This window comes from Nansenia antarctica, assembly GCF_963989245.1.
Source record: "Nansenia antarctica genome assembly, chromosome: 1".
NCBI classification, from domain to species: domain Eukaryota; kingdom Metazoa; phylum Chordata; class Actinopteri; order Argentiniformes; family Microstomatidae; genus Nansenia; species Nansenia antarctica.
In genome coordinates, this window is record NC_137674.1 from 109,089,770 (window position 1) to 109,102,269 (window position 12,500).

Genomic DNA, 12,500 nt, shown 5'->3' on the forward strand with positions numbered 1-12,500 from the left:
GAGACAGTAATACAAAGGGACCAACAGCAAGTTCCTTCTGCTGGAAGATCATGTAAATAAAGATGTTTTTTTAAATAATATGTCTATGAGTTTGTGATATGTTTGAGTTTCACTGACGTTGAGCAGTACGACAGTCTTGTGGGCTAGCAATATTGGCTGTTTTTCTCTTCCGATGCCATTTATTGTAGGAGAGCCCATATCTAATAATAATTCATTGTATTTATATAGCGCTTTTCCGGGGTTTCAAAGACGCTGACAATATGGGAAAAACTGAAAACACAGAAACAACAAGCAACAGATAACATGAGCACATAGAACACAGAGTTAACGAGCAGGGAACAATTAACACAGCAATGTCCGGGGGGGGGGGGATGGAAACCAGTAGATATTGCAGTCCTTGGGTTTCCTAACCTCCTCTTCCGGTCATGGTGCCTGGGGTCTCGTGTCATCGTGCATTTGCTGGCGTTGCAGTAAAATAACGTGGATGCTCTGCTGACTGAAATTGAATTAAACAATTCCCTGAAAGAGGCTGTGTGTGTGTGTGTGTGTGTGTGTGTGTGTGTGTGTGTGCGCGACACAGCCATCTCAGTGTCCGTCATAATGGAAGTCATAGGACCGAGGTCTTGGAATACAAACAGAACATCAAGCTGTTCTAGGCTGACCTGATAGTGCACTCAATGTAGTTGTAATGTATGTGAAAGAAAAATATACAAATCCAGCACAAATTTGATTGAGTGAAACGGTGTTGTCTTGTCAGAATAGTCGTGTTGCTGTGACATTTGTATAAATCACAAGTAAGCTGTAGAATTTAAAAAAACAGGGTTCCTGTGCTGGTCTTAAAAAAACAAAGTCTAAAATCCAGCAATCCAACCCATAAGGCCTAAAAAGGTCTCAAACTTCAGTTATTTGGGCTAAAAATGAGGTGATAGGTCTTAAATGAGATCCTGCAAGGAAATCAGTCAGACCACATCTATTTACGTGGAAATTAATCAAGCTGGAACCCAAAAAAAGCCAATTTACTTCCTTTTTTGTCTGTATGGCAGTGAAATCCCTAATTTCATCACCTTGAGGATGACAAAAAGCTATCATATGGTGTCACGAACAGGTCTAAAGTTCTATTCAAAGAGGTCTAAAAAGAGGTGGAAGAACACATGGTAGGTTTGGACTGTGTTTAGATAATACTTTGCTATTGCTTTCTCTTTAGGCAAGGCAGGTTTATTTGTATAGCACATTTCATACAACGGGCAATTCAAAGTGCTTCACATACATTATTAAAAATACAGCAAGAGGAGCATAGTAATAAAAATAAAAATGACAATGAATAAAATCAAATATAAGAAGTAAATAGATAAAACATTCAATAAGACAATAGTTAATGGATAAAATACATTGATTTGTGATGATGATTGTGTTTGTGTTTAATCATAACTGCTGCAAAACATGACGTTTTTTTTTTTTTTTTTTTTAGCTTAGATTGAAATATTTTTAGGGTTTGGGCCTGTTTGATTTCTTCAGGGAGTTTAGAAGATAAAACAAAATAGGAGGGTGGGAGGGAGGGAGGGTGCATAGCCTGGGGGGTATTCCATCAACGTCACTAAAGGAAAATCCAGGCTTATTTTGATAAGTATCGCGAGACTTATCAAAATAAGGCTAGATTAAAAATAAAAAATAAAAAAAAGAATCTCGCGGGATTTATGAAAATAACATAAGCCTGAATTGTACTTTTAGCGACGTTGATGGAATACCCCCCTGGACTATATCTGTAATGTATAATATGACTGCGGAAGTAATTGCCACACTGAAACTGCGTGACGCGGCGTGACGTCGTAATCGTACAGACGCATGCGTCAGTCACTCTAATCTGCAGCGCTCCAGAGATCACGATCATGACTTTATTTCCACAAATCAGATGACAACATTGGATTTTCCTGCCAACGTTTGAACTAAACTAAACTAGTTATTATCCAGTATTTGAAGAGGGGTGAGTCTAAGGATTACCTTGATCTACCAGACTGTTATGCATGGGACAGTGAATTGAAGTGCGTGCGACAAGTTTGTTATTCTAAGGGGATAAAAAACAACATGTATCATTAGTGTTTTATTATTCCCCCCAAACAAGGACAAACCCCCAGCAACAATTATCCTGCAATGGGATGTAATTGGGCGCAGTGTCCCGTGGATTACCCTGCCCTGTCCAGACCGCTGGGAATGACGCTCAACATCACAGTCTGGTAGCTGAATTATTAATATTATTATTATTATGATTATTATGAGGACCCTATTAGAAAACATAACTGGACATATGGAATAGGTGGTGGCAGCAGCGATGGACTACCGACGGAAAAAGAAGCTGACCTACTTCACAATCGGACTGATCTTTCTTTTAAGTGGCATCGAATATGGTAAATCTCATTTATTTATTGTACATATCTACATATCTGTTATACATATTATACAATAGCCTATCTAGTAGGTAGTAGACACAGTGTTTTATCAGAGGTTTGCTCGTGTTGACAGAGGGCAGGTCAACACTAATCATTAAAGGACCAGACATGGGGCTCCAATGACTCCCTCCCCTCCCTCAACTTTTTTCTTCTCTCATAATTAACTCATTAACTCACCTGATTTTTATGAAGTTCTGGTCCAGGAGGCAATCTCTCAAGGCTACACGCGTCATCACCTTGTCTTGTCTTGTCATGCTGCTGTGACATTTGTATAAATCACAAATAAGCCGTACAATACATTTAAAAAACCTCAAACCTGCCTTTGACCTACATGTTCTCATCTAAGTAGAATCTATTCTATTGTGTCGACTGGGTGTGACTTCTATTTATCTGGCACCTATATGCATCAGTAGGCTACTGTAGGTTTCCATTAGAATATTTTTTTTGTGAACCACAAGGCAAATGAATGCTCTCCAGGGGCCTATAACTTGGATCTAGTTTGCATTATTTTGTGAAAAATAGCTGGCCCGACACAATCAACATTGTTTGACGTAGGTTATTGCCTCATGATATGGACTGGAAGGGGAGGGAGAGCACCAACTAGTGTGTATGTGTATGTGTGTGTGTGTGTGTGTGTGTGTGTGTGTGTGTGTGTGTGTGTGTGTGTGTGTCTGTCTGACAGTGACAGTGACAGCAACTCTGTAATCCAGGAGAAACTCACTGGCCAACTCATGACTTCAAGTAGTCATGGAAACCAGTGGACGTTGTAACACACGCACACACACACACAGACACACACACACACACACCCACACACACACACAGAAACACACACACACACACACACACACACACACACACACAGAGACACAGTCTCCCCCATCACATTTCATTCACAACAACGACACCAGTGAGTTGTCCGGCATTTTATGACAACCAGTTTAAATCCCGAGTATCCAGTCATATGAGTTGTAATTGGTCAGCATTGTCCTTTGTGTCTGTGGGGTTTGGCATGCGGTCGACTCACCATTGAGAGATTGGCCCTTAGATCAGCAGATCAGCTACTGCTGGTGGTGCCTAGAACCAGGCTGAAAACCAGGGGAGACAGAGCTTTTGCGGCTGTAAGAGAAAATGATTATATGCAATAAGACATTTTTCTACATTTAAGGTTCAAACTTCACAACAGTAAATTGAATGTCTAGTGCAAGCTATAGAAACTGATTTCCTGTTGTAAGCACACAATGAAACCTGTTTTCTCCATACATTTGAATATATGCAATTACCCTTTTGTCTGTATTCGATCCTCGAAAGCCAGAACAATGCTGAGTCACACCAGAGTGATTGCCCGGCATTGTTCACCCTATGGTCACCACTCCTCACTTTTGTTATACTGTAAGGAAGGGAGGGTCAGATTCCCCCCTAACCTTCATCCCCATCATCTTCCTCATGTACGGATCCACACCCCTTGTAAATGATTGGTTTAGAACTCACCCGAGGGCAGACTTGTTACCTGAGGGCATAAATACTGAGATGTAATGAATGATCGAGACTTTCTGAGAAACTTTGAATGATCAGATGCGTCTGATGAACCTGTAAACTTCCTCCTTCTATAGAGGAAAATATTAAATATCTTTTTCTTATACATCTTGAAACGAAACAGGCTGCCTTTATTGATTTATGCTCTAACACGGCCGATGCACCCAAGCTCTGGAACAGCCTCCCCGCTCAGACCCTGGAGGTTTGACCCTCCTAAAAACCCACCTGTTCTCCCTGGCCTTCCCCCCCCCCCCCCCCACTTAGCCATCGTTAGGTCCCTGGCTTTTATTGTTTGGTTGTTTTAATGTTCGATAGTTTTTAGTCCTTTTATCATATCTTGTATTGTGTTGCATTTTATTTAATATCCTATAGCAGTTCTACATCTGTGAAGCACTTTGGTTCAGCTGCTGCTGTATGTAAATGTGCTGTACAAATAAAGCTGACTTGACTTGACTTGACTTGGCCTATACAGCATTCAGAGTTGTAAGTTCACACTTTCACCTATTGTGACGCCCGACTGTCTGATTTGAACAAAGTTGATGTGCAGGTGTTTAATTACAAGACTAGTTAGCTGTGTAGTCAACAGTGTGATCACCATTGATCTGATGGATGGGTCCTAATATAAGATGGATGCCAGTGGAACATGGGTGATTAGCTGTGGCCCATTTGGCAGGCTTCCATATTCCTATAAACCAGGGGGGTATTTCATCAACTTCGCTAAAGGAAAATCTAGGCTTATTTAGATAAATCTCGCGAGACTCCTAATCTCGTGAGATTTATCAAAATAATCCTAGATTTTCCTTTAGCAACGTTGATGGAATACCCCCCCTGGTGTCCCATGAACCTGAATCAACTGCAATGCTGTTGATGATGATGATGATGATGATGATGATGATGATGATGACTCTGTTTACCTTAGGTTTGGGCCTGGAGTTTCAATGCTGAGAAACGAAAAAGAAAATGGTGGCTGTTTGTCTGCTTTTTATCATGTGATGTTTTGTATAGCTGTTATGCAAATGCTGTTTGCACATACAGTACCATCACCCTTAACCCATTGTCAAAGTTGCGTCTAAAGCAGTGTTAATTTTGGTAGGCTTTTTAGTCACTTAGTCTGAAAACTGAAAACATTCCAGTGCAGTCTCAGTCCACAAAAACTCCAAAACATTTTAGTCGAGTTTTCGTCGCTTTTTGTGAATTGAAACTGCACTGGAATGTTTTCAGTTTTCAGTTTTCATCAACTGGAACTGGACTGGAACTAAGAAAAATGGAGGTGACTTGGTGTGACTTGAACTGGTGTGCATCTTCATCTAAATGTTACGGTACATGTGGGAATACGGTACATGTGGGAAAAATAGGGTTAGGGTGCTACGTCGACTTAGTACATGCTGGCATGTCTAACCATAACCCTAACCCTAACCTTAACCCTAGCACCCTAGCACCCTAGCACCTAACCCTAACCCTATTTTTCCCACCTGTAGGCCTACCGTCTTCCCACATGTACTGTAACATAAACACCAAAGACTAGGTGACTAAAAAGCCTGCCAAAATTAACACTGGTCTAAAGTAGGCCTGTCCTACACACAGGGATACCCTATGGGTTATTTAATTCCTCTCATTTTGTGTTTTTCATCAAAAGCTATTAGGTTTGTTGTTGAAACTGAAACCCGATTTTAACCAGGGCACATCGATTATAATAGAGAGTTCAAAACAAACTTACAGACTTAGAAGAACACTTAACAGTGTCGTATTACAGAGGGATCTCTGTGGCTCTGAATTCATCGGGTTATGAGAGAATTATGAGTGAGTTCATTAACTTGTCTGCGATTATTTCCACCTGCAACATGGTTTCTTGGTACAGAATGAGGAAAAACAGAGATTTGTTCAGAGCCACAGATCATGACCAGCTCAGTGGCCTTGTGGTTAGAGTGTCCGTCTGCCCTGAGATCGGGAGGTCGTGAGTTTGATCCCCGGCCGAGTCGTACCACCAAAGACTATACAAGTGGTACCCGATGCCTCCCTGCTTGGCACTCAGCATTAAGGGTTGGATTGGGGGGGGTAAGACCCTGCAACATACCAGTGTCATGTCCAGGGGGGTGTACTTGTCTTGTACATCAAGCTGCCTCACGCTACGGAAACAGGAGATTGGCTCCTGCCCCCCTACTTACTTGCCGACAGATCAAGCTAATACTGTATATGACATCCTCCCTCTCCTCTTGTTCTCCTAGCTGTAATCTTGCCCACGATATGGCGCTACCTGCAGACTCTGGGGGCGGCGTCCTACTTCCTGGGTCTGAGCCTATCAGCATTCAGTCTGAGCGGCCTCCTCGCAGGGCCGCTGTTCGGCCATATTTCCGACAAGACCAAGACCACCAAGAAGATCATCCTGTTCGCCAACGTCTTTGAGATCATCGGTAATACTCCGTTCTTCTCCATTCTTCTCTTGCAGGATGATAGCCCAACATGTTGTCAGTAGAGATCTCAGAGATCTTTCTGATCAGGAAAAACTGGGCCCAAGATTTGAGGGCAAACAATATTGTATCAACAATGTTATCTAGTAATCAACCCTTGGCAATCTTCAGTTCCTGTTATGTTTTTGTATCCTGTTAACTTACTGGATATTCGTCACTCTCTCTCCCTCTCTCCCTCCCTCCTTCTCCCCCCCCCCCCCCTCTCTCTCTCTCTCTCTCTCTCTCTCTCTATCTCTCTCTCTCTCTCTCTCTCTCTCTCTCTCTCTCTCTCTCTCTCTTCCTAGGTAATTTAATGTATTTCATGGGTTACTCAAAATGGCTTTTGCTCGCCAGCAGGCTGGTGGCAGGTAAGGATACTGAACTAATGATGTAACAATGAAAGGTTGTGTGTAAATGTCATGCAGCAGGTCGTGCAGCATGCCATTCTTTGCTTGAGTGAGTGAACCTAACATGTCTTGAATGGAGATCACATGCACCTGTCCTCAATCCTTCATGTAGAGTTAAAGTAACCTTTCCATGAATCATTTAAAAAGTGTGAATGATTCACGATGCACCTTTTTGCTAAAACCATCGACTGTATCTTACCATATCTATTAATGGTGTAAATGATGTGGTTGTTTATGAGTGTAAGTGGTGCGTGTTATAGTATTGTGACTGACCTGTAATTTGTCAACTTGGGGGGTACTGGATAGTGAATTGGACTGCTGATCGGAAGGTCATGAGTTCAAATCCCACCTGGGATCACACACCAAGGATAGTGTGTCCTTGAGTAAGGCACTTAGCTCTAAATGACTCCAGGGAGACTGTCCCTGTAATCTCTAACTGTAAATCGCTTTGGATTCAAAGTTAAATGGCCAATTATTAAATTATAAATGACCTCCCTAGGTATTGGTACCGGTGCCGGTTCGTCCATCTTTGGGTTCCTGACCCGGAGCACCGCCCCAGAGGACCGCTCCACTGTCTTTGCAGCGGTCATGGCTTGCCGCCAGGCGGGCCTTCTGATTGGTTAGTGCAGCCTTCCTTCTTCCTGTGCCGTTGCATTTCCTGTGGCCTCTCCTGCTCTGGGTAGAAGCTGAGTAGGATGCTTGGGACAACCCTGACCCTAACCCTTACCATGACCTGTAACCCTGACCCTGACCCTTACCATGACCTGTAACCCTGGCCATGACCTTTACCTTGGGGGCGGCTGTGGCTGTGACCTGGGGCGGCTGTGGCTCAGGAGGTAGAGCCGGCGTCTAATGATCGCAAGGTCGGCGATTCGGCGGTTCGATCCCCGGCTGGCCATGTGTCAAGGTGTCCTTGGACAAGACACTGAACCCTAAATTGCTCCCAATGAGCGGGCCGGTGCCTTGCATGGTAGCTTGCCGCCATTGGTGTGTGAATGTGTGTGTGAACGGGTGAATGAGAGGCCGTTGTAAAGAGCTTTGGAATAAGTTGCTATATACCGTAAGTACAGTAGTACCTGATCCTAACAATACTTAGCCCTGACCGTAACAGTTTTAAAATCTCAACTTCGACTGGGTGACGTCAGTGTTGGGCCGCCCCCAAGCACCCCAGTTAGCATTCATCCCAGTTAGCATTCATCCCAGTTAGCATTCATCCCAGTTAGCATTCAACCCAGTTAGCATTCACTATTTCTCTGTAACGCTCAGTGTGTTCGTATATTCGTAACAGAACAGTTTCAGAAAAGTAGTTTTTCTTCCTCTGTGAATGTGTGTGTCATCGTTACGTCGTCCTCTCTCACAGGCCCGGCCTTCAACATCTTCCTGAGGCTCTTCGACTTCCAGCTGGGCCCGTTTGTGCTCAACAAGTACACCGCCCCCGGGGTAAGACCCAGGAGACCTGAAGGCAGGATAAGGATAATTCCTGAATTGCAATTCCGTTTATGGAGGGTGATTTTACCTTCTGATGACGATGTTGTTCTCAGGTCATGTTGACGTTGAACATTTTGTCTGGTTTCAGGAGATCGCCTTTGGGTAGACTTTTCTTGCTTATTTATCGAGACTCAACACACGGTCTGCACGTTTCTCTCCCCCTATTCTCTCCCTTTCTCTTCTCCCTATTCTCTCCCTTTCCCCTCCTATTTTCTCCCTTTCTCTCCCCCTATTCTGTCCCCCCCCTATTCTCTCCATTTCTCTCCCCCTATTCTCTCTCTTTCTCTCCCCCTATTCTGTCCCCCCCCTATTCTCTCCATTTCTCTCCCCCTATTCTCTCTCTTTCTCTCCCCCTATTCTGTCCCCCCCCTATTCTCTCCATATCTCTCCCTCCTATTCTCTCCCTTTCTCTCCCTCCTATTCTCTCCCTTTCTCTCCCCCTATTCTCTCCCTTTCTCTCTCCCTTTCTCTCCCCCTATTCTCTCTCTTTCTCTCCTCCTATTCTCTCCCTCTCTTCCCCCAATCTCTCCCTTTCTCTCTCCCTCTCTCCCCCCTATTCTCTCTCTTTCTCTCCTCCTATTCTCTCCCTCTCTCCTCCTATTCTCTCCCTCTCTCCTCCTATTCTCTCCCTTTCTCTCCTCCTATTCTCTCCCCCTATTCTCTCCCCCCTCCTCAGCTCTTCATGTGCTCGCTGTGGATCCTCCTCCAGGTCGCCGTGCTCTTCATGTACTGGGACCTCTCACCCCAGGACGAGAAGGAGGCGCACGTGAAGGAGACGCATAAGGAGGTGGACAGGCTGCTGGGCGAGGTGGACGAGGAGACGGAGGGGGAGGAGGAGGAGGAAGGGGAGAGAGAGGACGAGCCCCTGATGGGTGCCAGCGAGCTCCTGGCGTCCTACGGCTCCTACGGGTCCGTGTCGACCCCTGACATCCCCAGGCCCCGCCACCCGGCCCTCTCCAACGGCAACCTGCTGCGCCCCTCCCCGCCCCCCCTCCCCCCCGCCGGAGATGGAGGACACCTCCGGCCCCCCCAAGAAGTGGAGTATGAGCCGAGGTGGGTGGAGGTGGAGGTGGGTGGTGGAGGTGGGGGTAAGGGGGGTGGTGGAGGTGGGTGTGGGGTGGGTGTGGTGGTGGTGGAGGTGGCTGTGTTGGTGGTGGGGATGAGGGTGGTGGGTGGTGGTGAGAGTGGCTGTGGCTCAGGAGGTAGAGTCGGCGTCTATGCGCATGAGCGGAAGTTGAACAGGTGTGTTTGGGCTGAGAAAAGTTTGCGCGTGTTTTTGAAAAAAACAAACGAACATCATAATAACATCTTTATTTAAGCGAGTTAAGGATTTTGAGTACCCCGACAGCTTCGTGCTGATCGGGGGCTTCTAAGGACGGACGACATGGCAACGAACAACGCGAATGGAATGGACGACGATAATAGCAACACGGACAAACGGTATGACGCAAGTTTAACGGTGGAAGTGCGGCTGGAGCAGGGAAGTAATATAACCATGATGGAAATGTTACGAGGCATAAAGGAGGTGTGTGGAAATGTGGAGGGCTGTCGGGATAAAGGAGACAGGAAATATGAGATCACGCTGGCATCGAGGAGAGGGAAGGACAAGCTCACGGATGGGTTCATGATAAAAGACGTGAGAATAATGGGAAGGGACTTGGCGGTGGATGAAATGGTGGTCTCGTTTTTGCATCTCCCGGTATATCTGAAGGACGACGTGATCAGGTACAGGCTGGAGTCGTGGGGGGTGAAGGCGGTGTCACCTATCAAAAGAAAAACGTGGCCGGGAACTGACATTGCAGACGGGACGAGATACATGAAGGTGAAGTTCACCGAAGAGGTGAGGTCTTTGCCCTATTCTACCAAGTTTGAGACCCTGGTTGGAGTGGATCACTTTAGGGTGATTCATGATAAGCAGGTGAGGGTATGTAGGCTATGTATCAAACCAGGACATGTAATCCGAGAATGCCCGGAGTTCGTATGCTACAAATGCAATAAACAAGGACATTATGCACGTGAATGCATGGGAAGGAGATATGATGGAGGAGAGAGAGTGAGCAGTGATGAGGAGGAGGAGGAGGGGGAGAAGGAGGAGGAGAAGGAGGAGGAGAAGGAGGAGGAGGAGGAGGTGGTGGAGGAGGAGGAGGAGGGGGACGAAGAAGAGGAGATGGAGGGAGAGGAGGAGGAGGTGGTGGAGGAGGAAGTGGTGGAGACACAAGGAGAAGGTGGGGAAAGGAGCCATGAAGACGTGACGGAGGGAGGAGGACAAGCTGAGGTGGTGGAGGAGACCCAGATGGAGCCGGAAGTGGAGAGAGGAGCGGAGGGGCCTGGTCCGGTGGAAATGGAGGGTAAAGAGAGAGAGGAGATTGGAGCCAGCCTAGACAACGCAGTAAGGGATGGAGAGATGGATGAGGCAGGGCCTTCAACAGAGGGCGTGGGGAAAAGAAAAGGTTCCGATGAAGGACTATATGCGGATGTACAGAGGGTGAGGACAAGATCGGGAAGGGGTGCAAAAGGTGCACAAGGGAAGAAGACTAAGGTAGGAAAATGACATGGCGGTGTACATGATCTTTTTCTTTGTAATCTTGACGATGGTCAGGGTTGTTGCTGTCAACACAAATGGACTCAGGGATAGGAAGAAGATGGAGCTTGTGTTGGCAGCATACAGAGAGGAGATTATATGCCTCCAGGAGACGCATTGGACAGAGGACATAATGGAGGATGTAAGAAGGAGGTGGAATGGACAAGTTTATGTGAGTAATGGAACTGTGTATGCTTGTGGGGTGGCTATTTTGGTAAAGAATGGGGTAGTGAAAAATGTAAGGAATATAATGAATGACAATGAGGGAAGAGTGGTGGGAGTGGGGTTCGAATATCAAGGGATAGAGTATGCACTATATTGTATATATGCACCAAATGTGGACAAATATAGGAAAGTTTTTTTTGAATCTTTGAAAGAGAAATGTGTTGGGAATTGTATTATGGTTGGGGATTATAATGTGGTGGTGGACAGGTTAGATGTAACAAGGGGGGTGAAATTTAGGAATGATCCGTCACGCCCAGTATTATTAGAAATGATGCGCACAAGAGGAATGGTGGATATATGGAGGGAGGGGCACCCTGATGCACAGGTTTTTTCAAGGAGACAAATGGTGATGGGGGTTTTGAGACAATCAAGGATCGATTTATGTTTAGTGAAGAGGGAGGTGAGGCACCTGGTTGGAAGGGTTGAGTATCGGTTTATGGCCTTTAGCGACCACGATGCTCAGTCTTTCCAGCTAGGTGCGAGGAACGTAGGGGGAAGAGGAGGGACATGGTGCTTTAATGCAAGTTTACTGAAAGATAGACGTTTTGGGGTGATAGTAAGAGAGTGTGTGAGTGTTGCTATGGAAGACCAGATGTATGAGAGTGATGTGTGTGTGTGGTGGGAAGGGATGAAGGATAAATTAAAAGCTGTAATAATAGCATTCGCAAAACTGAGAGGAAAAGAGAGGGTGAGGGAGGAAAGAGATTTGCAGAAAAGGTTAGCAATAGAACAGGAAAGAGTTGATAATATTCCAGGGCATGATTTAGCAGAGTATTTGAGAGTGAGGGAAGATTTGAGGGAGCTAGAGAAGAGAAAGTGTGAAGGTGCTTTAGTAAGGAGTAGGGCAAGGTATGTGGTTGAGGGAGAAAGGAGTACAGCATTCTTTTTAGGTTTAGAGAAGAGACAGAAAGAGAAAGGGAAAATTAAGGAATTAGAGAATGATAACGGTGAAATAATAACAGACTTAGTGGGAATAATGGATACTGTGCAGTCATTTTATACAGACCTATATACATCTGGGGGGGTGAATGAGGAATGTATGAATAAAGTATTAGAAGCAGTGGAAGCTAGGGTGACAGAAGAAGAAGGGAAAATGTGTGATGCAGACCTAAGGGTGGAGGAGGTTAAGACAGCCATCATGGGGTTAAACCCAAATAAGAGTCCGGGTTCGGATGGGTTGACGGCTGAATTTTATAAAGCTTTTGTAGACATCCTGGCCCCTATATTGTGCAGAGTGTATACGTGTATGGGGAATAAAAGGGTTGTTCCGGACTCTATGGGTTTGGGGGTGCTCACGTTATTGTATAAGGGTAAAGGGGACAGGAACAAATTACAGAATTATAGAGCATTATCATTACTTAATTGTGATTAT

The 12,500-nt window shown here is 45.3% G+C and overlaps 2 protein-coding genes across 3 annotated transcripts in view; both read left to right on the top strand.

Annotated features, from left to right (window-relative positions):
- polr2h (RNA polymerase II, I and III subunit H) overlaps positions 1-36 on the top strand; it is a 5,553-nt gene extending 5,517 nt beyond the window's left edge. For both annotated transcript variants that reach the window (XM_080547394.1, XM_080547395.1), the window contains exon 6: positions 1-36. This exon is cut by the window's left edge and continues 320 nt beyond it. The gene's annotated coding sequence lies outside the window, so the exon portion shown is untranslated.
- A 2,182-nt stretch (positions 37-2,218) lies between these two features.
- Positions 2,219-12,500, top strand: part of mfsd8l1 (major facilitator superfamily domain containing 8-like 1) — a 16,838-nt gene continuing 6,556 nt past the window's right edge. The window contains exons 1-7 of the mRNA XM_080529707.1: positions 2,219-2,402; positions 6,206-6,391; positions 6,733-6,795; positions 7,334-7,453; positions 8,195-8,274; positions 8,999-9,391; positions 9,671-10,240. Of these exons, the coding sequence (XP_080385833.1) occupies positions 2,327-2,402; positions 6,206-6,391; positions 6,733-6,795; positions 7,334-7,453; positions 8,195-8,274; positions 8,999-9,391; positions 9,671-10,240 (1,488 nt within the window). The 5' untranslated portion in view covers positions 2,219-2,326. The remainder of the gene's footprint in view (positions 2,403-6,205; positions 6,392-6,732; positions 6,796-7,333; positions 7,454-8,194; positions 8,275-8,998; positions 9,392-9,670; positions 10,241-12,500) is intronic.